This window comes from Leptinotarsa decemlineata, unplaced genomic scaffold (assembly GCF_025532065.1).
Source record: "Leptinotarsa decemlineata unplaced genomic scaffold, Ldec_3_MD MMD2_P_RNA_scaffold_9, whole genome shotgun sequence".
In the NCBI taxonomy this organism is placed as follows: Eukaryota; Metazoa; Arthropoda; class Insecta; order Coleoptera; family Chrysomelidae; genus Leptinotarsa; species Leptinotarsa decemlineata.
The window spans coordinates 17,303,158-17,330,951 of NW_027412536.1; the positions used below are offsets into that span (position 1 = coordinate 17,303,158).

The window sequence follows — 27,794 nt, forward strand, 5'->3', positions numbered from 1 at the left end:
TACATGCAATAAAGTAAGGGAGATTTGTTGGAAGTGTTGGAAATAAATAAATTGTATGAAAAGCCCCATTTCAAAACTCTCAATGATCAACTAGAACTATGCAGGTCTCCCTTTTTGAATTTGTGAATTTTGACAACTAGTTTAGGATCCATTGGTATTTCGAGCATTCCACAAGTAGTATTTTTGGATCAATAGTTGGTAATTTTGATATGTTATAAAAGTTAAATAATTATTTTGGTATGTCAGATAAGGTATTGATAATTCAGGTAACATTTTTATTATTACAGGTACCTATTGCAGGCACCGAAAAGACATCGACTGTATCATTGCATACGGATTTGTTTGTCAAAATGTGTCAGTTTACTTGATAATGGTTTAACAATCCGAAACCAATCATAACAAATGAAAATCTTGGTAGAAATTTGACGAAAGTTATTTTCTTCATTTTATATCCAATATAAATTTCTACAAAATAAATAGGTCATCAATCGAATAAAATTGAGTACTATTCGACATAGCAGTGAATTGGAGCAATGAGTGCAAACTCAACTTCAACCAGATAGTTTTTGAACAAGAATTTATCTATTCATGATGATAACTTTAAAATTTTCACAGTAAATATTATTTGAACTGTGTTTTGCTATATGGTAGTTTCATCAGTAACTGGTCCAGTTACATACTAGTAACTGATGAAGCTACTGTGTAGGCAAACACGTTTTAAGTAAAATTTATTAAGAAAATTCTAATATTATTATCATGTATTATCATCAAGTGAGGAGTCAGAGTATTCATAATGAATATTTATTTGTTGGAACTCGATTAATTTTAACGCGGCTCAACTGCATGTATGAAACCTTCGTCTAAGAGAAAGATTGTTAGCTAGTAATAACTTCATCTCGTGACTGTATCTCTCCTCGATACAGTCTTCAGATATAGTTTGATCTCTGTTAGTAATTGGTATGTGGGATGTTTCTTCGCTGCTTGGGGATTTGTTCTGGAGAGGGAGCTGTTACTAGCTAACAATCTTTCTCTTAGAGGAAGGTTTGAAGGTTTTGAGCGTCACTTTGGAGGTGAAGAAATAAACAACCCAATTTCCCTTAAAGGTCGTAAAATTCAACTCTCGAAGACTTCAATTTTGTTCATTATTTGCGAACATTTGTAATATCTCCTAAAAAAAATTAGTCATCTTTTATAAACATTTTTTCGCACTGAAGGACATGATTACGCCAAATTTCGGTGCTATTTCGGCGAAATGAAAATATTTGGAATTATTAATTACTTATATCTGACCAAGATTTAAAACCTGACATACAGATCCTTTTAAAAAGTTCTACAAGCCCTGAAGTTTCATTGAACAATTTTTTTTCATTATTTCTGAACATATTTTCCATATCAATTATGTTCCCCATGTTTAAAATGAAAACTATTTCAACACGTTATTTTTAATGATTTTATCTAACGAACCCCATGTGTTATTATATTTTTTTGGTAGTACTCTTGGGTTATCTGAATTATCCACAGGAAGAACAAAATAAGGAACAATAATGTCATTTTAAAATCAAATAACAGTCTTCGAACATATGTGATGAAATTGGCGACTACTTGATGAAAGTCCATAATGTATTTAACCAACACTTTATTTTCACTGAACAGTTTACAAAACCGTGATTTTGTAAAATGTCCAGTGAAAATTTCACAATCGAGTGTTATTCAATATCTTCTAACATTTTTACCCCCGTATCAATTGCAGCAAAACATAAGATGACATTTTGAGGTTCTGAAATGTTTAGATTTTATAATGCAGCAGTCAGTGATATTCAGCTCAAAACATTGAATGTCAGTTACACTTTTGGTAGCAGAACAACAGTTTTACATCTTAGAGAAGTTTGATTACTCAATTGAATATTCATGGTGATAGATTGTGAGTTCTCTGATAGATTAGCTTGTCAAGTTCAATTAGACATCCACTTTAAACATATTCATCTCTAGATTATAGTAACAAAATGTATGAGCGTAATTAAGTGCTTCGGGTTACTCTTTTGTAGTCATTCTACTTTTTCTTTTGTATAATGCATAATTCTGATTGTTATGCCAAAAACGAGAAAATGTCAGATAGATTTGCCTGAAGTACATTTTTATATTTAATTTTAATATATCTTTCTTTGAAAGCATATGACTATGAATATTGATAGTTTCAACATTTTTCTCACAAATAGGGGAATATCGTCTAATATGTTTGCAACCACCTCAATAACACTGTCGAAAATGAATTGAAAACGAAATTTTCATAGGTTGCTATATTTTAAAATTTTGTTGGCTAGTAGTGAACTCCAGTTTAAAAATTAAGTGAATTTTAATTTTTCTCAATTTTTCTTTATTTATTCATCAATTTCTATTTTAGCCCCCTCAAAGTAGTCCCCGTCAGATATAATACACTTGTGCCACCGTTTTTTCCAATCTTCAAAGCAGTTCTGATATGCACTTTTTGGTATGTCCTTAAGCTCTCTCAGCGATTTGGTTTGTATATCCTCATTCGTTGCAAAACGCCGTCTTCTCATGGGTCTCTTCAACCTCTGGAACAGGATAAAGTCGCAAGGGGCCAAATCTGGTGAATACGGTGGCTGAGGCACTATTCTTTTTTGCCAAAAAATAACGAACAAGCACTGACGAATGAGCAGGTGCAGTATGGTGATGCAAAGACCATGAATTGTTTTCGCATTTTTTTCGTGTTACTCCTCGCAAACCACGCATAACTTCAAGATAATACTCCTTATTGACCGTACAACCATGTGGCAAGAACTCCTGATGCACAACGCCATGGTAATTGAATTAAACAGTGAGCAAAACCTTGGCATTTGATCGAACTTGGCGTGCTTTTTTTGGTCTTGATTCTTCTGGGCTCTTCCATTGGGATGATAGGACTTCATAACCATATACCCATGATTCGTCATCAGTAATAACCCATTTAAGTAAATCTAGATCGCCGTTGACGTCATTCAATAATTCCTGAGCGATGTACATGCGACGGTTTTTTTGGTCAAAATTCGACAATTTTTGAACGAACTTCGTTGCCACACGCTTCATGTCCATAATTTCCGAAAAAATTGCATGGTAAGAGGCAACCGACAGTGACTCGACAATTCTCCATAACAATTTTCTTCACTTTCTTAACATTAACATCGATTGTTGATGTGCTGGGGTGTCCAGGGCGAACGTCGTTATTCACATCTTCTCGACCTTTTGGGAGAAGCTTGTACTGTTTAAAAAAAATCTGTTTTTACGTTAACCAGCTGTCGCACTCCTACGAACGAAAACACTCAGAAGTCGAAACTTGTGTGAGCTAAAGATTAACAAGGTCTTACCTTCTAACGTGTGATTCATAACACGGGTTGGACGATAGCAAGTGAAAATCGATCGTTCAGACTGGGGCTTGACCCACCTACCAACACGGCAGTCGATTCGAGTGAGTGAACAAAGCACCCACGTTGAACCGCTTGGCAACCGACCGACCGACTACTTGTAAACATTTTTCTGACTCAGTAATTCTTTCAAGTAACTCAATGTTTATATAAAGGGCTTTTTTTCCCTTTTGTGCCTGAATGTTACTTCATTGCATGAATATTTCTAAAAGAACCAATCATATAATTATTGATAATAATTCTGTTAAAAATCCTAGGATTATATATTGATGAAAAATAATCGTGAACAAAACATATTGAAATTATGTAAAAAACTCAAAATCAGGAACCATATTTCTCTTATATTTTTGAAAAACATTTATCTCAGTATTATATACTCACAATTGCATTATCTATTTGGAGATCAGCCAATAAATCCACAATAAACCCTTTGAAATCTTTACAAAATAAAACTATTAAATGCATATATAAATTATCATACTCAGAACCTACAGTAAATTTGTATGAAATCAAAAAATATATTAAATTTGAGCAAACTATACAAACAAAACATTTCTTGTTTCATTCATTCAATAACAAAAATTTTGAACATAAATTTCATAGAAATCAATAATATTTTTAGGCTAGACAAACAAAATTATTGTCGGTTAGTAATTTCTAATTTAATTTTGAACAGAAATTGATTTGTCATGATGGAATTATAATATATAATACAATTCCTGAAGGAATAAAACAGTCTAAAACTGCTCTCGAATTAAAAAATCAATTGAAAAAGTATTTAATTAATAAGGTTGAAAGTACAGGATTATATGATTTGTGTTTTTTTTTGTTAAATATTTCATAATTTTGTTGAATTTGTATCTTAATTTAATTGATTCCTAATTCATTGAATGTTTATGAATTACTGTAGAACAGCATCGCAGGGTCGGACTGGAACTGAAGAGCCCAGGTTGGTTTCCACAATCCTGGTAAAAAAGTCATCATTCAGGGATAGGTAGAGTTGGGGGCCCACGCAGTAGGTTCCTGGTTCTACTCAGGCTAGGACCTGGTTGGCAATCATCACCCCAACTATATGGCTAGTCCGACACTGCAGCTTTATATATTCATGAATCACTTATACAATATACTTCTTCCGTGTTCAAATGAATAATTCAACCACTATTATAATAGTTCTATGTACATTTAGTAACTATAAGATTACTTGTATAAAATCTATGGAATTGGAGTGTATTCCAAGGTTTCAGGAGAAAACATTCATTTTCAACTCCTTAGTATAGATATTTTTAACTATAATTCACCTAAATTCTTGATTCTCTTCAGTCTTTAACATTTGTTTGTAATTCAATGTTCTTACGAAGAAGAAATTATTCCAGAAGACTCGTTCTTCAGGTTCATATATGAAAAACATATATTTGTTTATGATCCACACTTATTCCCAATGACGTTTTTTGACATTGGCAGAGATTTTTTTTGTAAATTTTCTTATCGTTCGAAGTATCCAGTGTAATTGAACAACTCGTGATTTATTCGAAATATTTGGATGCATTAGTTATAGAAAGAAATTAATTAAAAAAAAGATAAAAAAACACTATGTAACTCAAAAACATTAAAATACTTCGACTCCAACTTTTTCATATTCTTGTTTTTTTAACTAACTCATCTGAATATGTTGGTCCAAGTATTCAGTGTTTTTCAATATTAGTATTTCATTTTTTATTTAATTTTTCGTCTCGTAAATTTCAAATCTGTTACATCTTTTTAGAAACTGGAAGTCTGAACCTTCAACAATTAACAATATTATAGGACTGCTGCTTTTTTGAACATTCATCCTAATAGACAGAAATGTTTTGAGCTTGAGAAAGAATTATCGATAGTTACCAAATTTTTATCAGTCTACTTTTTCATCAACTAAAAAACAAGAACGTTTCATATAACTCTTTATTTCTGTAACCTTCTTCCATAATTCATTGCTATAATAATCTTTAATTGGAGCTCTGCTTTATATGTGAACCATGAAATTCAACCCTAAATCAATAATTAACTCTAACATTATATTTTCGAAGCTCTTTCCAATATTCCAAAAACTTTTTCCAGTCTGCTTCGATCTTCATGCAAGGCCACATTCAAATTCAACAATAAACCATTTTCATTCAAGATAAAATGCAGCCCATTTTCTTTGCAATATGCATGAATACTTTTTTCAGCCTCCATATTGTCATTTTCATCATTTACTTTGAAAACTTTGAATGGGCAGTCGGGGTCACTCTGAACCTTGAAATTGCAATTTTCTATTAAGAAATGATGTACCTCTCTTGACAGAGATCTGAGCTTTATGGGCTTGTCTTGGATTAGATTAATAGATTCTATGCAGGCTTGTACTAAATAAGTCGGTAAAGAAGCTGAGAATATGTAACCAGATCCAGACAGACGCTGATGTTCAATGGTCATTTGTGAACCTGCACAGAAGCCTCCAATGGAACCTATTGCTGATTCTAGAGTTGCCATTATCATATCCAATCGAGTTGGGTCAATATTGAAATGTTCTGTTAATCCTCTACCAGTATCACCATAAATACCAAATGAATAGGTTTCATCCAAAAATATTCTTATTTTGAAATCTTCGGCAACTTTCAGAAATTCCTCCAGGGGTAATAATTTACCAGTTTTCCAAGATACACCCTCTACAATTACAAATTTTCTTTTTGGTTTTGTTTCGGAGTCAACAACTTTTTGGACCTCGGTTCTGAAACTATTTGGGTCATTGTGATCGAAGTAAACAATTGTGCTTTTAGCTGCTACCAGACCCTGTTGAATTGCAAAATTGGCTTCTCTATCAATAAAAACGACATCATTTCTTTTACAGTAGGCAGCTACAGAACTTGATATAGCAACAAACCCATAGGAATAAACTATTGATTCTTCCATTTCGAGGAACTCTGCAATTCTTTTTTCCAGTTTGAGATGAATATCTGTGGTACCTATAGAAAAAAAAAAGAAATTCAATGCAAAACTAAAGACTAACAAATCAATGTCACTATAGTGTATAAACCATACGGATTAAAAAATTTCTCTTGATTTATAACGCTTCTGGAGTTTTCTAAATGAATATTATTGCTAATCGAAACCCGACATATTTGAAACTGAGACGTTTGATCTAAGAGTGAAAACTAGTGAAAACTAGTGAAAACATCTTCAGCTCCTTATTTACTTTTCAATAGATGAAGTAAAATTCTCACCATAGAATGCTCGCGGACCACAGGTTCCCACTCCATATTTTCGTATGATGTATTCCGAAGATTTTTTAATTTCCTCACTATTCAGCATGTCCAGAAAGTTGGTTTTTGCAAGATCAATGTTGTTTTCGTCCTCCTTTATTGTATATGATTCTATGTCATCTTTGCTTTTACTCAGATCAACTGTAACTAGTGGCTCTGGTTTGAATTGATTCAATCTTTCTTGTAATAATTTTTCGTCCAACATTTTTTTCAACTGGATTTTTGGTATGGGCGTAAATCACACAAGGAACAATTTACTCAATTTCTAGTATTACTTCCTTTTTCACTCAGTTTTCTAATCTTTCAGTAAAATGCTTATATTCCGGAGGTCATTACTTTTTTTGACAAATCTAAATGTTTGTAGGTGATTATGAACTGGGTAATTACTAAACAAATTTCGCAATTTTGTTACTACAAATGTTTACGTATCATATCATGGTTGAAGGTTATGAAATAGGGAGTGGCTATCCAGCCGAACATTCGGTTTTCAATATTTATTCTAATTTGAGTTTCCTTTTATGTGGGTTACGAGAATGAATAATTCAAAACAATATATGTAAGGAACTTGACCGTATTTTAATGGTTGGTCGATGTTGATAAGAAGTTTTATGAGGATTTTGCATTTAACGAAATTTGGTATTGTAGTCACTCGTTTCGTAGAATTTGACAGAAAGGCCAGATACATTTTATCACTAGACACATGGGCGTAGGCTTGATTTTTGTGGGGACCTGAACGACACTTATTTTATTTCGAATATATATACACGTGTTGGTAGATTTTTTTAGTTCAGAGTAATTCAGTTGAAAGTAAGATTGCTACAGACTATTGGAGATATTAGAAAAGAAAATTTTCCCATGAAATTCAAATTTTCTCCATGTTTCTTATATTTGGGTACTGTTCCATAGAGCAATTTCTGTAAAGAGGGCTTATTCTGTACATTTCAATAAATCATGTAAATATGAGGAAAGTTATGAAGTTATGCAAATAATGATGATTAGAAGTTAGACTTAAGTCACGGGATCAGACGAGGATTTATAAATATTAAGTTATCCTAGATGGTTTCGGCGGATAAACAAAATATTGTCTGCTTCAGTTTTTTGGGATTGTCAAGAAGTAATCAACTTGATTTTCTGGCAAAGGACAAAACAATAACTAGGAATTACTATTCGCCGTTAATGTCAACTCTACGAAAACATTATGGACAGTTCAGTGGTTCAGTCTAGCACCTCTGATGGAACCTGACGGGTCGAAACAGCGCTGTATGGTATTGTATCACAAGTTGTCTTGCAGTGGAAGCTGCAGAAAGACAGTACGAATCTCGTTCGGCGACCGATGTCGAAGCTTTTTCTTTGCAACTGACCGGATTCCAAAGAACCATGATGGAAAATAATGAAAGCAAACAAGACAGATCAGAAATATAACGAAAGATGAGGAAGATTTTATTCGGGTTATGACAAGAAATTGACAGGAAATTGCCTTAGTTTACATCGAGTTCAAAAAAGGTGAAGAAATAAAAATTAATATCAAAAAGGTGCTTAGAGACATCATATAATGAAGAATACCCTGTTCCTAATACGCTCCTCTCCAGATATAAGAATATACGCTGTTTCTTTGAGCTTGTGTCTCTTAGAGTGCGGTTCATTGACAATCATTCTCGTCTTGTTCAATTCGATGTTCACCGTCTGATTTCTGACAATTTTGATCCTGTTATTTGAATCAGGAGTTGATTTTGAATTCAAGGTAATGTATGGTATTTTACTATCTTCCTCACTTTGTGGAAGGTGAAAATACCCAAAGAAGGTCGATATATTTTCTTAGAATTTTAGAATGTATTCTGATAATTTTGATCCTGTTATTTGAATCAGGAGTTACTTTGTAATAGTAAGTTGATTTTGAATTCAAGGTAATGTATGGTATTTTACTATCTTCCTCAGTTTGTGGAAAGTGATAATGACTTCTCTTAAGAAAACGCCATCTATGGGATTGACATAAACATCAAACCACGAATATCTATACCTACTAATATTATAAATGTGAAATTTAGTGTAATTTTGGTCATAATATATAACGATAAGTATATTATCACCAATATATATATAAGAATATTTGTTTAAAATGGTCTGTCACGAAATTTAATGTGACAAACCAAACTCTACGCGGGCGAAGCCGCGGGCAACAACTAGTCAAATATAAATGAGTCTTTCAATGCAAACGAAATTTTGATATTATTGCTTCTTTGATATTTGTGATTTGAGTTTTATGCCAGTTCCATAGATGGAGATTTTGTAGGGGGAATCAGCTCTCTTCATTAAGAATTAATTTTCTTGGAACAGAATAAGTTCCAACTTTGCATTCATGAGTGTTCATGTATCACTGACGGTATCTAAGGAAGATTGAAGCAGCACTGACCAGTGTTATTGACTGTCCATGTACCATGGCCGGGATCTAAGGAAAATCGAAACAGTACTAACCAGTGATGAATGCAATGGTTTTTGAACTCTGGTGTCATCTATTTACTACTGTGATTTATTTGCCTGTGATTATAGAAATAATGAAATCGTGTTTTTATTCCCAGAAAATATCCTAACAAATACGAGAGCATCATCAGTACTCTGTGTGAAAATCTCGACACATTGGATGAACCGGAAGCAAGAGCTAGTATGGTATGGATTATTGGAGAATATGCGGAAAGAATTGACAATGCCGATGAACTTCTGGACAGTTTTCTGGAAGGTAGAGTATTGTTAGACAATATAGTTACACCCTCAAAGGAATAAATACAGGGTTCGTATATATATAAACAACTTGCCTAGTGTTACCGAATGGGTTATTTCACATATTTATCATTGATTGCTTTGATTGATCAAGAAACTACATGAATTAAATATATGGTAAAACCTCAAAAGTAGCTTTTCTGAGTTATTAAGGTAAAGGATTGTTCACGAATACGAATGAAGGATTTTTTCCTTGTCCATTTGAATACAATTACTTTGTGACGACCAACATTTCCTCAATTTCAAATTATATCTATTTGTAGTTATTTTATTTATTTTTCTTTTATTCAAACATTTGTGCAGCAACTTTTCTCAAGATCTTTTATTGATAACTTAGAGACGTAGAAAACAAATTAATTGATTAACAAAAAATAATTCTTACTTTTTAGGTTTTGCTGACGAGAATGCTCAGGTGCAACTGCAACTGCTCACAGCTGTGGTGAAACTTTTTTTGAAACGTCCTCAGCATACTCAAGGTTTAGTTCAACATGTTCTCAGCTTAGCTACTCAAGATTCTGATAATCCCGACTTGAGAGATCGTGGTTTCATCTATTGGAGGTACGAATAAATATTTAACATTCTTATTTAATGAAAGTTTTTTCATTATAAGGCATTTGATACACGTGATTTTGAAATTTTACTGAAAGATTATTCAACAACATGAAAATTAAAGAATATAACTATAACTGCGTAAAAGCAAGCGAGACATAAGTGGAACCACCTATTGGTGTGATCCCCCAGTTAGCTTGTCAAGTTTTTATGACGGCGTTGGTGGTTTGACCAATCAACTGAGAACTTCATTGGCAAAAATTTGGGAAGCTTCCCTGGAATGTCATCGGAAAACGAATCTACGTGTTTCTAGAAATTATATAAAATCATGCAGCTTGACTACAATAACTTTTCTTAATTGTATATACATATTGATACATGATTTTATAAACATATATATAATTTTTTTTTTTTATTTTATTTTTTTATTTATTCGGTACAAAACTTCCAAACAGGATTATGCTGGTATACGGAAGTTAATAAAAATTAATAACAACTTTTGATAATGACAAAATATGAACATTTAAATTATTTTAATTTAATGATATTTTTCTGAAAAGTTTTTGAAAAATATAGGAACGGTTTTAGATTTTTCATTTTTTCATGCAATTTATTGAAAACTTCTAAACAATTTGCAATCGGATTATTTTTTGCTTTGGTAGTATGTATTACATCTAAATGAAAATTATTGGAACGTTTTGTATTATGTTGAAAACCAATTTTCTCAATTATTCATTTTCTATTTATATCATTTTTGAATTCGCATGAGAACAATTCTAATTTGACAGCTTTTCATTATTTTTATCTCTTTTAGTTTTTATTTGCATTTACTAAATATTCATTAAAAATAGTTTTTCTTGGGAAAGGGATAAAAAGTTTTCATGGATGAATAAAATAGTTTTATATATATATATATATATATATATATATATATATATATATATATATATATATATATATATATATATATATATATATATATATACAGGGTCCTGCAACAGTGGCGCGGTGTTCCATATCTCTATATAGGAAGCAGATAGGAATCTAATTTTCTATAATATTACGTTATTGCTCGAGCTCGACAAAATAAAAATATTGGCGGTCACACAGGGTGTTCGAGTTTTTCTGGGCGGATCCCAACTGTGTCTTTTTAAATGGCAACCTATATTTTTTATCGCTTTTTCGGTTTCTTCATAGAAAATAAAATAAACTTTATGTATATCTGCACTTCGAAAATATTGATGGTTTTCGAGATATCTAGCATGACAGGTTTTTTTTTCCAATATTCGTCACTCAGAATATTTGAAATTATAAAGTGGTGCCAAGTCCAGTTGAATTTTTTTTTTGGTCGAATATTCTACATTGGTAACTCTCTCAAACGATATATCTGAAATCGACCTGTGATATACAGGGTATGAAAAACCGCTTGCCAAATATTGTAAATGAAAATTTGCAAAATCTTCCTTATATTAAATGGAACACCCTGTATATTATTGATCCATAAGAAGCGCCAACGAAACCTCTACAAATTTCATTAAGTATTCCCTATGGCTAAGTTCAATAGTTTTTCTTAAATGAGCATTTCTTTCGAAAAATGGTCATTTTTTCAAAGCGAAATCCATTTGACGACTGATAAGAATATACAAAAAATACCCTTTCCTTAAAATATCGCCCATTCCTAAAATTACCTGTTGCTAGATAAACAAGTTGCGAATTACACCACAAAATGGACGTTCTTGAATAGTTACAATAATTTCAAAAATCTCGGAATTTGTGCCATATTCTTTCGGTCTAAAACAACCTTTCAGCGAATGAAATATTTATTGGAAATCAAGTAGTCTGGCAAATGACAGAACAAAATATTTGGCTGCAAATGAATATTGAAATTTTTAGTCAATCGTGAAGTTGAACTGTCGGTATAATTTCATCAGAATGTTGTTATCAAAAAGTGATTTGATTGATATGATTTTCATATTAGGTGAATCAGACAGGAATTGTTTATTGGCAAGTAGAATTTATTCTCAACGGTATCCAGATAGAAGGCATCCAGATGAAAGATCTTTCCGAAAGGTCTTGGGACGATTCGTTGAAACTGGATCTATTAATTATTCCAAACATGAGCGCATCAAGCCAGCTACTAATGAAGATAATGAATTGCAAGTTCTTCTTGCTGTTGAAGAAGATCCTAGTAGGAGTCAACGACAAATTGGGGAAATAGTGGATATAAGTGAGAGATCAGTGCAACGAGTATTGAAGAAACATCGCTTGCATCCATACCACGTTCAGTTACATCAAGAACTACTGTATGCTGATTTCGAGAAAAGAGTGAGATTTTGCAATTGGGCCATGAACAAAATTCGTCGAAACGAATATTTTTTCAATAATATTTTATGGTCGGATGAATCGACATTCCATAAAAATGGATTTGTAAATCGACATAATTACCATTATTATGCGACAGAAAATCCTCACTTATTGAGACAGGTGGATTATCAACATAGGTGGTCGATAAATGTCTGGGGAGGCATCATTGGAGAATATGTAATTGGTCCATACTTTTTTGAGGGACATATGAATGGTGCAATGTATCTCAATTTCTTACGAAATGATTTACCAGGTTTGTTAGATGATATTCCTCTTGACCTCCGCAATAGAATGTGGTTACAATATGATGGTGCACCTGCTCACTATTCGGCAGAAGTGAGAGATCATCTAAATGAAGTATTTCCCAATAAATGGATAGGACGGAATGGGCCTGTACGGTGGCCCGCTAGATCACCAGATTTGACGAAACTAGATTTTTTCTTATGGGGATAAATAAAAAATATGGTTTACGTTGAGCCACCAACTTCTCCCGAAAATATGCGACTTAGAATAACGAATGCTTTTCGCAGCATTACACCAGCTGTCTTGCGCAGGGTAGAACAGTCTTTCAAACATAGACTTCAGCTCTGCATTCAAGAAAATGGAAGACATGTTGAACATATTTTATAAAAGTTTCATTATCAACCTTAATTAAACTCTCCCTTTTGTAGTTTTGTAATTTGCCAGTTGACAAATTTGAATATCTAGAACTCAAGCTCTGAATGAATATAATAACATGAAAAAAATAGTTATTTATAATGTTTCTTTCTTTTAACTTGTTTGGTTTGATATTGCACGATTTATGAGTGAAATTCTGCATCCAATGAAAAAATAATTTTCCATTTAGCAAAAAGTGATAGGTACATACATTTATTTCGTTAAAAAATATTTGTTTGGACACCTTCTAATGTACAAAATTGAAACAAGATATCTTTCGTATATTTTTATCAGTCGTCAAATGGATTTCGCTTTGAAAAAATGACCATTTTTCGAAAGAAATGCTCATTTAAGAAAAACTATTGAACTTAGCCATAGGGAATACTTGATGAAATTTGTAGAGGTTTCGTTGGCGCTTCTTATGGATCAATAATATACAGGGTGTTCCATTTAATCTAAGGAAGATTTTGCAAATTTTCATTTACAATATTTGGCAAGCGGTTTTTCATACCCTGTATATCACAGGTCGATTTCAGATATATCGTTTGAGAGAGTTACCAATGTAGAATATTTGACCAAAAAAAAATTTCAACTGGACTTGGCACCACTTTATAATTTCAAATATTCTGAGTGACGAATATTGGAAAAAAAAACCTGTCATGCTAGATATCTCGAAAACCGTCAATATTTTCGAAGTGCAGATATACATAAAGTTTATTTTATTTTCTATGAAGAAACCGAAAAAGCGATAAAAAATATAGGTTGCCATTTAAAAAGACACAGTTGGGATCCGCCCAGAAAAAATCGAACACCCTGTGTGACCGCCAATATTTTTATTTTGTCGAGCTCGAGCAATAAGGTAATATTATAGAAAATTAGATTCCTATCTGCTTCCTATATAGAGATATGGAACACCGCGCCACTGTTGCAGGATATATATATATATATATATATATATATATATATATATATATATATATATATATATATATATATATATATATATATATATATATATATATATATATATATATATATATATATAAATAAATTAGAGACAAGTCACATTTTATGCCAGCTAGTATTGAAATTTCACATCATTGTTGGAAGAACTGAAATGGGAATTATCAAACACTAGTTTATCCTTGATAAAAAAGTTAAAAAGACATTAAACAGAAAACTAGATTAAAAAAACAAACGAAAATCAAGTACTAAAAACATGGAACTCATAACCACAGACTCACAGACTATTGATTAGAGTTGGACGTTTTCATTTTTTAAATTTTGGATGATAGAACGATATCAGAGTATAAGAGTGCAATATTTGTTGGCATGTATACTGTTTCCCTAAGACATTATTTTTATGTCCTGATGATAGATTTAACAGAGTCTGAAACATTAACATAAACTACATTGTTCATCCATGAAAATACTTGATCCATTTCCTAACAAAAACAGTATTCAATGATATTATTTGAACACCAAACCTCTTGCATATAATTGACTATTTGGTTTTTTAAGCTGTTAAAAGTATGGTATTTTGTAATTCGTTCATATATAAATATGTAATGTTTAATAATGAACATAATTTGACGCTTTTATTTATAGATTATTAAGTACCGACCCAGCTGCCGCTAAAGAGGTTGTACTAGCCGACAAACCTTTGATATCTGAAGAAACTGATTTGTTGGAACCTACATTACTTGATGAACTGATTTGTCACATATCATCATTGGCTAGCGTGTATCATAAACCACCCACTGCTTTTGTTGAAGGAAGAAGTGCAGGTGAAAATTTACCCTATCCTTCATTTCTATTCGTAATATAAATATTTGTGGAATTATTGTCGATATTGTTAGTGTTTTGTGATAAGATACATAAAATAACGAAATGCATTTGCAGAATATTTATGAAAATCGATATCAACAAATCGAATGTGCAACTGTTTCTGGATTTGAAAGTATTGTGGTTGACACGATATTTGATTTTTTTATTGAGTTTTGGTATACCTGTTTCAGATTTCACTATCATTTCAGATTTCGAAATCTTTTTCGATTCTGAAGTAATTACTTTGTATGTCCACAGAAATGTTTTGAAGGGTATCTGAAGCTAACCTGTAGAGAATAAAAATAAAAAAGTAGCTTTATCTTTCTGAGACTAACTGTCTGTGTTTTAATGCTGTCTGAAACTAACGGCATTACCTGCCGCATGAGATAGTGGTCTTGAAATACTAATGAAAAATTAGTCTCGCTGATTGGTGAGATTTTATCATGGAGTACCTGTATTTGTTGAATATTTATTGGCTCAAGCCTCTCCTGGATTCCTTCTACTTTCGATTCTCAGTTTCCTTTAGTTTGACTTTGACCTTCTTGAAAATTACCTCAGACTCAGATTAGTGTTACTTGATCTTGCTCTATTCATCTAATTCTTATTTCATTTGGCTTCTTGTTCCTCTCTTTATTGGTTTTTTTCGTCTTCTAATTTCTCACAAGCTGTTTGTGTCTTTTTGTTTTACAGGTGCTTTAGTCTTTATTACTCATGTTCTGGCACCAAACGTTGAGTTTCTGGGTCCAAAAATAAACAGAACACTATCTAGTTTTCTGAATTAAAAACAACCCTTGAACCTGATAACTGGAAACATATCTTCTTCAAAAACATTTTAGTTCGTAAGTTGCCTTGCATTGAACTAATAGTTGCAGAATTGTTCATAATAGAAACGGAAACATACACAGAAAAAAACTGAACTTCCACAGCATATTACTATCAAATAATATTACCAAATCCTACATTAACTTTCATAAAGGATTCTCATCTTTAATGGATGTAAAATAAACAACCACCTGCCAAACTACATGAAAGAAATTACAAAAGCTTTCTTGATTGATGGACCCTATTACAGTTTAGAAGAATTCTATAATGACAATTTTTAGTACTTTGTGTTTTGTTTTACTGGTATTCTATATATCCATAAGGATCTTTCCCTAAAGCTGTTTTATCATTTTTAATAATTAGGTATTCCAAAATAGTTTTTTTCAGTTCTCTTCTTTCTTCAACTTTCAATTCATATTCTATATTAAATAAAAATATTTAAGTTATTTAGACTCAAACACAGTTTTTGAAGACAGTGAAGCATATTCTGGTTTTGGCATTGAAAACCACAGCTGACAAATATGCTACAAAATTCTTGGAATTTCTGGAGTGTTCTTTCTAGGACATTTATTCATTTCTCATGAATGCCTTTTGAGTTTGGAGTGTTATGCTTTTTTTATACATAATATGAATTTGATAGTGGAAAATTTAAATATATAGTAAGTACGGAGACTGTTAAAAAAATAAGAATATTCAAATTTCGCGGGATAGGTACATTCCATTAGCGATTTTTAAATTTTTATTATGTTGGTATACTTGTCTCGAACATATTTTCACAGTTTCATCTGTTTAGCATGTTTAGTTTGTTGGTGAGAGGTACAGAAGTTACAAATGTTTTGCATGTACGGCGATTTTCTGCTATGAAAAAAATTGATTAAAGAATTTGCATCAAATTTTGTAAAAAAAAATGGAATAAGATGCTCAAAAACACTTGAAATGTTGACAGTGGCATACGGTGATTGTACTCTGAGTCAGAAAAATGTGCCCCAGCACATTAACGACTGGTGAGAAAGTGAAGAAAATTGTTATGGAGAGTTGTCGAATCACTATTAGAGAAGTTGCTGAAGATGTCGGCATATTGGTTGGCTCATGCCATGCAATGTTTTCGGAAATTTTGGGTATGAAGCGTTTGGCAGCGAAATTCGTTCCACAATTGCTGAATTTCTATTGAAAAAACCGTTGCATGAGCATCGCTCAGGAATTGTCAGGAATTGTTGAATAACTTCAATGGTGATCCAGATTTGCTTAGAAGGGTCATAACTGGTGACGAATGATGGGTATATTATTATAACATCGAAACCAAAGTTCAATCGTTCCAATGGAAGAGCCCTGGAGATCCAAGACCTAAAAACCACCCCAAGTTCAATCAAATGTCTAGCTTTTGCTCAGAGTTTTCTTAGATTACAGTGGCGTAGAGTATCAGAAGTTCTTGCCACATGGTCGTACGGACAGTAAGGAGTATTATCTTAAAGTTATGCGCGGCTTGCGAGAAGTAACACGAAAAAATGTCCGGTATTGCGAAAAAACAATTAATGGCTTTTTTATTACAATGATGCACCGGATCACTTCAAAATAGATATTGATGAATAAATAAACATTTTTTGAGAAAAATGAAAATTCACCTTATTTTTTTATTAACAGACCCCGTATTTCATTTCAAATTGAATCATATCTGCCAAATCGTTTTGTTTGGAATATCAGATTGGATCATGCTACTTTAATAATCATGTATTTCATTTCAGGAGTCAGAAAATCTCTTCCAGCAAGACAAGGTTCAAATGAAGAAGTATCTAGTGCACCTGAAGCTACAGTCATTCCGAATCAGGAGAGTCTGATTGGCGATTTACTCTCTATGGATCTGGGTGCGCCTGCTCCACCAGTTTCTGCACCTGCTCCAGTCCCAACAAGCAATGTAGATTTGCTTGGTGGGGGATTGGACGTTTTGGTAATAGACTTTTTTGAAATTTAATTATTGAAGAGTCCCAGTATTAGGCACAATAAATTCTTAACTTTTCTCTAAAGACTATTTTTATAAGTATATTTTCTCAAGTCTCTTTTTTTCAAAATAATGATAAAGTCGAATTACAATGAAATATAGGAGGCAATATATTTTTTAGTTAGGCGGACCTGATCTCAGTGCAGGTGCTGCTCCATCAACTACAGGATTATTGGGTGACATATTTGGTTTAACCTCTGCCCCTACCATGTACACCCCGCCGAAGATCTGCTGGTTGCCAGCAGATAAAGGAAAAGGTCTTGAGATTTTTGGAACATTCTCAAGGAGAACCAATCAAATTTCTATGGATATGACCTTGACTAATAAAGCTATGCAGGTAAGTGATATGTAATTGTTCTCAGACTTAACAGATTTTTTCACAGTGATTAGATTTCTATATTGAAACCCAGTTATAGTGAGTGGATTATGATGATATTTGCTTTTTTGTCTTTGTAATAGCAGCACTATCAAAAAAAAAGTTATCCAAAGCAGCACCGACATGCTGGTCTCAAAGCTGGCTAAAAACAATATAGTAATACTTTATACAGTACAAAAAAATTCACTTGAGAATTCATAATACAAATGTAAATAAAATTAAAATCTAATAGTAATTGATAGAGAGAAATGAAAAGATTTAAGCAATTCCTTTGTTGAGTATGTTAGTATAAAAACTCTTTATTTCATTCCTAGAGATACTGATATTAGGGATATCTGTTATTTCTGTTATAATGTTATGGGATTATTTAAGCCAATATTAGTATGTACAGGTTCTAAAAAGACATAATTATGGATACAAGTATTTTATTCGTGGAGTTGATTAACGAATGTGAAGTTGGTATTACATTTGACTTGTTCATGTACAATTTTGTATGCAAATTTACCTTGTTCGATTTCTAGAATATCCCAAATAGGCGCAGTATCCTGGTTACACTGTATAAAGTATCAGTTGAGGTTCTCTATTCAAGCCTGAATAACATTTTCATGACTTTGTTTTGAAGTGTTTTTATGTTCTTCAATAATGTCTGTCCATATGTAATGCATATAGGAATTAAATAGCTGAATATTGATAAGAAATATGCACTATATATTTGATGGGTTATATGATTATTCCAGCATAGGTTTTCATCGACTATTAGTCCCATATATTTGGTATTGTGGCATAATTCAAAGCGGAATTTGAAGAATATTCGCAAAAAAAAATTATGAGTAAATCCGATGCTTCAGAAAACAGTCCAAAGAACCAGTAAATTGAAAGTGGGCGTGACATCACTAGATATACGAAATGGAAGAGCCAACTAGAAATCGCTATTAGTTTCAGACGTTTCTGTTTGAACAGTGTAAAAATCCAATTATCTTTTGGTGTTTTGTATTCATCTGCCTATGTTGTGGAAGTACGGATGATAAGGAAATCCCAAAAAAGTATTGTGTGCATCAAACAAATTGTTTGTAACTGTTAACTAATGTCAAAAAGTTAACAAAGCCTTGCAAATAGCAGTACTATAAAGGAATTCTTTAAATGAACTTGTTTTTGTTGTGAGGACCATTTTAATGTAAATACATCACATTTATTTGTAAGTAATAATAAAATAAATACTTATTAATACTTATTATTGAACAGGGTGGACAAATCCTCATTTATTACCTGAACATAGTAATACGCTGAAATATATCCCTTAACTTTTATTTCCCATTAATGCAAAAAATTCAAATTTGAATAGCTAGACTTCAGAAACGCTCTTGATCATTTAATGAAAAAAACTCAGTCTAATTCTAATTGAAATATTCCATAACCACGAATAAGTACACCTATGGTAAATTACCTGTATCTGCCTAAATAATTTTTTTTTGGGCTGAACACATCTTTACTCAATCCTCAAACATTGAATGCTTCACTTTATAATGGTTCAGACACTATATCAATAATCGCACGTATGTCATGACGTCATATTAGCTTTCGACAAACGTGCAGTTTTAAAATCTTCTACCCTGATAGCAGTAAATGATATCAATTTGATATTTTTGCCGTTATTTTCTGGACGAAAGCAGTATCGAAATATATAAAAATGCTCAAAATTAGACTTGATTGAACGACCCCATTCTGTCAAAGTTGTCATTATCCATGATGGGAATGGAATCGGTAGTACTTCTCATGTCTTCTCAAGTCACTCGAACACTTCCCGTGAAAGTGTCTATAGAAGAGAGACAAATCCCCAGGACCTTTTTTCAATCAGACTTTCAAGGTTGCAAGTGATGTTCGCTTCTCTAATCAGGCGGATGGCTCTTTTATGGATGGAATCCAGCAGTTTCAGGATATGCTTAGGGGCGGAGCTCCATACATGAGAAAAATACTCCAGATGGATTGATCTGAGCTTTATGAAACATCAAAAAGTTGCTAAGGTGTGTACAGTTTTCTGGTTCGGAACAGTGTTCCAAGCTTTTGAGAAGCAGCCTTTGCAATTCCAGCGACATGATTGTGCCCAATAATGTCCTATTAATGAGAATGTAAAGTAAGAGTTCCCGGGACAACTGCATTTTCGTTAATATTTGTATTATGGTGTTGATACAAAACGCACAATGGTTCAGTGTTTGAGGAAAACAAACGAAACATTCTGTTTTTATGTCAAATTTATGATAACAGGTGAATCAATTCGTGCCATAATTATGATCAGACACGAGTTTCATAGAAGTTTATGTTTAATTATGATTGATCTACTTTATTTATTCAATCATATTACACATTATTGTGAAATTTATGATTTTTTTTATTTTTGGATTGATGAGTTGGTTTTTTATTTCACAATTCAACTGAGCTCAGCTATATTCCAATATCATTTGAAAGGATAAAATATCTGTACACCAGATATTTTGGACAAATATTAACCTTTTCTATACGAGTGCCGTATGTATACGTACGTCAATGTGAATACAAGTGTCGTACAAATTTAAATGATAATAGACAGCTTCACGAGTGTCTTACGAATACGGCGAGCTGGACATGTGTAATTTACAATCTCAGCGGCTGCGCATTTGATAGGCAAAATATTACTGTTTGAAGGCACATGTTTCAGACAGTATCATTTCGTCATAGGGTACCTAAATACTGTAAACATGTCTAGCAGGTATTTAAGCCAAAAAGAGTTGGAAAATATAGCCGATAATTTATCTGACGTGGATGATAACGAGTGTATCTTCAGTAGTGGAGAAAGTGAAGATGAAGAGGGATACGATGATGAGCCAGAACACGATGAACCGCCGGATAATATTGAATCTGATGAAAATGAAACAAATTCTTTTCTATACTAACCCTTTACGACTCATGGCAAGACACTTCATAAAAATGATACCGAAATCCAAACCTACTGCAAGACCTCTTCATAAAAATGATACCGAAATCCAAACCTACTGCAAGACCTCCCGTTAAAAGGTGTGCAGTATGTTCTGCGAATAAAAAAAGAACTGAAACAACTTACCAGTGAGACATTTGTAACTTCGGAGTGTGTGTGACACCTTGTTTTGATCTGTATCACACCAAAAAGACGTTCTGAATTTTGAAAGTATTCCTTAATCTTTTCTTTCTTCAAACCGTAGAATTATCTTTAATTTTTTTTTGTGAATCAATAGATTGATTTTTCTAATGAATAAAATTAGTATTTTGCATTTTTCTTTCAATATAATTGTTCTGAGTACGACTGTCGTACGTATACGTCAAATAAAAAACCTGTGTACAGGGAGTACTGCATAAAAAAACACCTTCGTATAGAAAGGGTTACTACTTGTTACAATGCTGGGAAAACTATCTGATATCATCTGGAATTGTTGAGATCTACAGTACGGACTTTATGATTTAGTCTAAAATGTTCGTTTTAATAATCCACAGGCAATGACAGGGTTTGCTATTCAGTTCAACAAAAACAGTTTCGGTATAACTCCAAGTGCCCCACTCAATGTACCTGCCTTGCAACCTGGTCAGAGTTTGGAGTACAGTCTTCCCTTGAGCACCACCGGTCCAGTTCAAAGAATGGAGCCGCTAACTACCTTGCAAGTTGCCATCAAGAACAGTGTTGATGTGTTTTATTATGCTTGCCAAGTACCAATTCAGGTTCTGTTCACCGAGGATGGTACTTTGGACAAGAGAGTATTTTTGACTACTTGGAGAGACATTCCTTCTGCAAATGAGGTGAGATTTTTCAACTGAAACATAAATAGCCGTAACAGGACTTATTTTAATGAAATGAATGAGAACACTTGTCTAATTTTCATTAGTTATTTTATTTTTATGACCGGTTTCAGGTTTTATCCCATTATCAAGTGTAAAAACCAGTTAGGTTAGGTTTTGGGTTTTATCCCATCATCAAATATAAAACAAGTTTTTATGCTTGATTAGTTAGTTTTTATACTTGATAGTGGGATAAAACCCAAAACTGGTCATAAAAATAAAATAACTAGTGGAAATTAGACAAAAGTGTTTTCATTAATGATCACTTCAGTGTTGAAGTGTCCAGGAGATTTGTATGTAATATTTTTTTGAAAAACATTTTTGTGTACAAGTTGTAAGTTGCTCAAGATACGTGTTTTTTGTATCAAATTATATTTATGAAAGTAATCGATAGCTTTAATAAGATTGATTGTAGCTCACTTACACTTCAGTAATCTTTCTCTGTTCAAGCCTACCTACTTAATTACACTATTGTAAACTGCTATATCTTGCTCTATTTAAATTGCTTTGCTTTTTTAAATCTAAGCTCTACTCACAACTAAAAAATTATATAGTGTGACTGTTAGAATTACAACTTTTTATTACACAGAAATTACTCAACATCATTTGGCCCATTGATGAATTATGTATGTCACAATAGCAAAAAAAATAGTATAGCACAATACTGCTTATCGTTTTCTTCTTTCAACTGCCGTCAACTGATATTGTTCTTTCATATTAGTCAGATAAATATTGTAATCTATGTGATTTCTTAATAATAATTGGTACACTTGACCATTTTAATAACTCATACTAGAACAATACATTCATAATTATTGTACTACTCATTTCACTTGTTTAATCGTCACTTGTCTTGAATTTCTCTTAGAACTATCTTTGAACTAACTTAAATTAATCTAGGAACTAATTTTTGAAACTATCTATATTTGCAATATGAAGCGCTTGTATTTATAGATTAGACGAATATTTCAGTATATACGTCAGAGACTTCTCACGTTCTTATGCCACACATGAGCTGTATTAATTCTCTGGGATTGATACAACTACACAACATCTCTTCATTTGAACTCAGTGAACTTGGCTTTTCTGTCTAACTGCTAATCTCTTCTTTGTCTGGTCGATGTTAGTTCGTAGGCATTGTTTCCTAAACTTGGGCACTTTCTCCAGCCTCTCCAATACCCTCGATTAACTCTATCTTAGTTCTCTGGTGTTATTGGGTTGCAAATCAGACAGTAGATTTGACAGTAGTTTCATTTTTATTTCAGTTATAAGCAGGGAGAAAAGCATGTTGGGTCATAGACTCTACTCTTATCATATCTAAAGAAATATCGTGATCCTTGAAACATTGAAAACATTTTCATTTGCTTAATTTTCTGAGTTTCCACTTTTTGTTTTTTAAATTTGAAATGTTTTTCTGTATTTATAGTCACCGTATGTTTTACGGTTGATACTCTTCTTTCATATTATTATTCCTGATAACTTTTTCTTTCAGGTTCAGTACACCATAAATGATATCAAGGGAACAACTGATGGAGTTTCCAACAAAATGACCCTCAACAATATTTTCACTATTGCTAAGCGCAACGTAGAAGGACAAGACATGTTATATCAATCTCTGAAACTAACTAACAATATTTGGGTACTTTTGGAACTGAAGTTGCAACCAGGTATAACAACAGCCACGCTGAGTTTGAAATCAAGATCTGTGGAAGTTGCACCTTATGTTTTCCAAGCATATGATTCAATTTTGAAGAACTAATTATAAGAATATTTGCATTTGAAATGTATTCATGTTACTAAAAATATTGTGCTGTATGAATGTATTATTATTAATTTCCATTCCATTATCTGATAGTGGTAGAAACCTGTACTATTAATAATTGTAATCAATATAAGTCATTCAATGTTTATATTGTTTTACCGATACCTTGTCCAATAACTCTACAAAGTATGATTGGACCCCAGTATCATTTGTCAACTGTATTCTTGAATGTATAGGATATTCACATTAGAAGAGAATAACGTTATTTTTGGTAATTTTGTATATCCAACATAACAACTTTAAAATTCCCAATGAAATGCGTTAAATAGCGATGAAACTAGTAAAACTTCATTTTGTAAGTTGCTCAACTGATAGTAAAATTTCAGACGTTGCCGAGACGTTGTTCTTTTCAAAAATAATAATTTCTTTTGATAAGACCTGCGTATATTCAATATGCTTAAAGCATTGTCGAAACAGTCTCAAAAAAGTTGTATTTCAACTAAGTAAATTAATAGTAAGTAAGGTTAATAGCAATAAAACAAATCAACAGTACAAACAAATTTGAAAGTTCGAAATAGTGTACATGTTGGCAACGCCAACATGTGTACTGTTCATCTTGTCACTTGTCATCTTGTGACGTCATTCTCTTCTTAATGTGAATATCCTATATATATCCTACCCTATAGATGCTTCTCAATTTTGATAAGGATTTATTTTCTTCAGAAATGTGGTTTGTTGTTGGTTGTGTTACTTCTTGGAAAAATAGTGGTAGTATGAAACAAAATGAAGCAATGTTGAAGAAATGAATTTTCTAGAGAAATTTTCAGGATGTCTAGTTGATAAAAACCTATTTTGTTTGGATCTTGTATATTATCAATGTCAAATTAATGCAAGTAAGGCAAATAACAATCGAAAGGTATAATCAAAATCTGATTTGTTGAAACCATTAAAAGGGAATGCTCAATCAGTAAAGTAAAATTAAGCTATTTGAGTAGTCTTTGACTGACAAGTTTCGTCAATTTGTTTGTAACCGCGCAATGGACGTGATTGTGTTGATAGTTCTTATCAGGAATATGTCGAACCTGAGAAGATTTGTAATTGTTCAGAAACAAAAGTGAATTTTTTCACTTCAGTAACCATTTTTTGTGTTTCTCGTTATTTTTAGTGGAAGCATTTCCCTTATAGGAGGCGAGTTATTTCAACCAATTAATTTCTGGAACCATATCTCAAGCGGGATCATTTTATGTAGATCTGCCAGTTTCCATTATGCTACGGACAAATGAAGCCATTTGGTATTTTCAAGGAGCATGTGTTTGGAGTCATTATAAATCTCTGAATACTTTTTTGTGCTGCCGACCAGTTTTGGACCAATAATTGAGTTTCTCCATTCTGCGAATTCAGGATATTTATAACATCACCAAAAATCAGAACTATTTTGGCTATGCAAGAAGATGAATAAACAGTTTAATCTTCTTCTTGAAGATGATCACTTGGTGATCGAAACACGTGTTGAAATAACGATTTAGTGTTGGGATGAAACTCCAGTAATATTCTATATTGGAGATTCATCAGGAAAATAATGTATCTTTGAAAAATGTTAAGGAACCGATTTGTGCTCTGCATTGCAAGGGTTCCATGCACTCACAGGTTGCGATTTCAATCCTGTATTTTACAGGAAATGAAAAATAAGCGAAAATTTCAGGCATATACGAAAGCATTGAGTAAATTGAGTAATATTACAAATATCCCGAGTTGTAGATTAGACAGGGTCTTTATAACAATTGAAGAATTTGTTTGTCCCTTGTACACATTCAAAAGGATGAACGATGTCAACGCTACACAAGTTGCTACATTAATTGAATATCATCAAATTAGTGACAATGATATAGTCAAGTGAAAAAACCATATCAAGGGGGCAATCTTCTCACCATGTGAATTCGAGCTACGCCTGCATTTACTGCGCACTTCGTACATAGCACACCTTTGAAGCCATGCTCATTTTCAAGACCCTTCTCAATTATCTCCTACTAACTATGGATGGAAAGAAAATAAGAGAAATATGCCTTCAAATGGTTCGAAGGAGATCATGTACCTCCATCAGTCACCAGTATAATGGATGAACATTTTGGCGGTATGGAATTTTTTGTCGATGACACTTTCTTTGAGTAATATAAGTAATGTAAGTATTTTTCGTAGTCCAATTTTGATGATTAACATATTCATTTACAGATGGTTGTGAAGAGAATCGACCTCAAGAATTTGATCGAAATGAAGAGAATGATTTCCTACAGGACAGTTCGGATGATGATTCATCAAAGAACAATTATTATAGCGATACTATCGATAGCGAATAAGTTCTGTAAAGTTCCCCATTTCTATATTTCTACTTTTCTTATAATACCATTTTAGATTATTATTTTCATTTCACACCGTATATTATTTCACATTATGCATTTTGTTCAAAATAAAACAAGACAAAAATATACCCTGAAAAATTCTGCGCATTGCTCGAGTTATCTGAATCTTTAGTGCGTCAGCTGATGGTTTCTCCATCGCTAAATACGCAGCTGATTGTTATTTCCGTACTTTTGATTAAACAATCACGAAGTTAAATTTCATCTGACTTACTACTTTATTTTACGTGTTTTTCTCACAAGTTCATGCAAGCAGCTGATGCATAGTTCCCCCCCCTCCACAATGCAGCTGACAATTTTTTTCAACTCAGTATGATGTCAACTATTCATGAAAACACTTTCAGCCGGCGTACTATTACGTCAACGGACGCTTGGTTCACTTATGTCTTTCGAGATTTATTGAAAAAGATGGCAAGTCATCGGCGTAAAAAACCTGCTTAGAAAGTAACACTATCAGGACTATTGAGTTGTATCTATTTAATCAGGCACTATCAAAAATTCAGACAATGGCTTCATCTTGTCAATGCATTTTTGATCATATTTACGGGAACAATTTATAATTATACCTAAATTGTATAATTATCTTTACCACTAGTTGAAAGTCGAAAGTGTTCTAAGATGGCGGAAAGTAAAGATGTGGTGTTAAATCTAGAATGTGAATATTGCAAAAAAAGTGTAATAAAAAATCCAATGTCATGCCAAAACTGCAGGAAAGCATATCATAAAAGCTGCCTGGAGAGAAAAAACTGCTGTAAGCAGGAAATTGAAGAAAATCTATACAGACAATCCAAAGGTCAATCTCTAGGTACACTCGTTAATAGTCCTTGGGATAAGGATGCGACTGGCACAAATGTTGCGGGTGCATTCACAACAAATGAGAAAATGGATTATGAAAAACTGAAGATAGAAGTGGTCATGCAAAGGAAAATCATCAAGCAATTGGAAGAGAATAATAAACTTTTGTCTGAAAATAACACATTATTGAAAGAAAGTAAGGAACTAATCCAAGAAAAAATACTAAACCTGCAAAAACAAAACGCTACATCGGAGATAAGAACGGGCATTCCTTCTGTTGAAAAAAACGTGGATAGCATTCTGAAACAGAGTGGTCATACCGTACCGAAATTTGATATACGAGAGGTTCAGAAAAACTGGTCACATCAAAATTTAAGTAAACATGAGTTAACATCTGCCGAAACTAATGGGAACTCCAGCTCTGATGGAAAGCAAAATGAGATGTCCAACATTGAGAAGGAACAGCTCAAATTGATGAATGATATCATCAATTTGACTGATCAAGAAGAGCCAAACAAGAATGAGATAGAACATAGTGAGTGGAAAACAGTGGAAAGGAGACCTAAAAAATATCATCGGAAAAACATTGGACAAGCAGATGATGGAAATGGAAAATTCAGAGGACGGCATCCAAGAGTATGGATGTTTATATACAGGGTTAATCAAGATGTTGAAGAAAAAGACATTCAAGAATACTTACAGGAAAAGACTAATCAAAACGCACAGGATTTTACAGTAACTCTCCTAAAAGAACAAAACGGATTCAAGAGTTTTATGGTAGCGGCGGATTTTAAATTTAAGGAAGATTTTTACAAACCATCCTTCTGGCCTCGAGGTGTGGGATATCGCAGATATGACTTCAGAATAGATGGACCTACAGTGGGACCAGTCTCTTTTTTAGAAAGAGCAAGGAAAGACTCCAA

General features: G+C 32.7%; 2 protein-coding genes across 4 annotated transcripts in view; one reads left to right on the forward strand and one right to left on the reverse strand.

The window, feature by feature from the left end:
- AP-1-2beta (Adaptor Protein complex 1/2, beta subunit) overlaps window positions 1–23,808 on the forward strand; it is a 31,129-nt gene extending 7,321 nt beyond the window's left edge. For all 3 annotated transcript variants that reach the window (XM_074170753.1, XM_074170751.1, XM_074170752.1), the window contains exons 8-14: window positions 9,271–9,428; window positions 9,859–10,027; window positions 14,648–14,826; window positions 17,431–17,633; window positions 17,806–18,021; window positions 21,562–21,861; window positions 23,393–23,808. In XM_074170753.1, the coding sequence (XP_074026854.1) occupies window positions 9,271–9,428; window positions 9,859–10,027; window positions 14,648–14,826; window positions 17,431–17,633; window positions 17,806–18,021; window positions 21,562–21,861; window positions 23,393–23,659 (1,492 nt within the window). In that variant the 3' untranslated portion in view covers window positions 23,660–23,808. The remainder of the gene's footprint in view (window positions 1–9,270; window positions 9,429–9,858; window positions 10,028–14,647; window positions 14,827–17,430; window positions 17,634–17,805; window positions 18,022–21,561; window positions 21,862–23,392) is intronic.
- LOC111514111 (serine palmitoyltransferase subunit I) lies at window positions 5,344–7,151 on the reverse strand. Its single transcript, XM_023170342.2, has 2 exons — window positions 6,656–7,151; window positions 5,344–6,397 (listed from the first exon to the last, which is right to left on the reverse strand). Exons 1-2 carry the CDS (start codon window positions 6,897–6,899, stop codon window positions 5,469–5,471), a joined length of 1,173 nt encoding a protein of 390 aa, XP_023026110.2. The 5' UTR covers window positions 6,900–7,151; the 3' UTR covers window positions 5,344–5,468.
- Window positions 23,809–27,794: the final 3,986 nt, after the last annotated feature.

Excerpts from the sequence above, each read along its gene's own strand:
- LOC111514111 (XM_023170342.2), bottom strand. The coding sequence starts at position 6,899 with ATGTTGGACGAAAAATTATTACAAGAAAGATTGAATCAATTCAAACCA. Across the intron at positions 6,398-6,655 it reads TGGTCCGCGAGCATTCTATG|GTACCACAGATATTCATCTC; the intron begins GTGAGAATTTTA and ends TTTTTTCTATAG.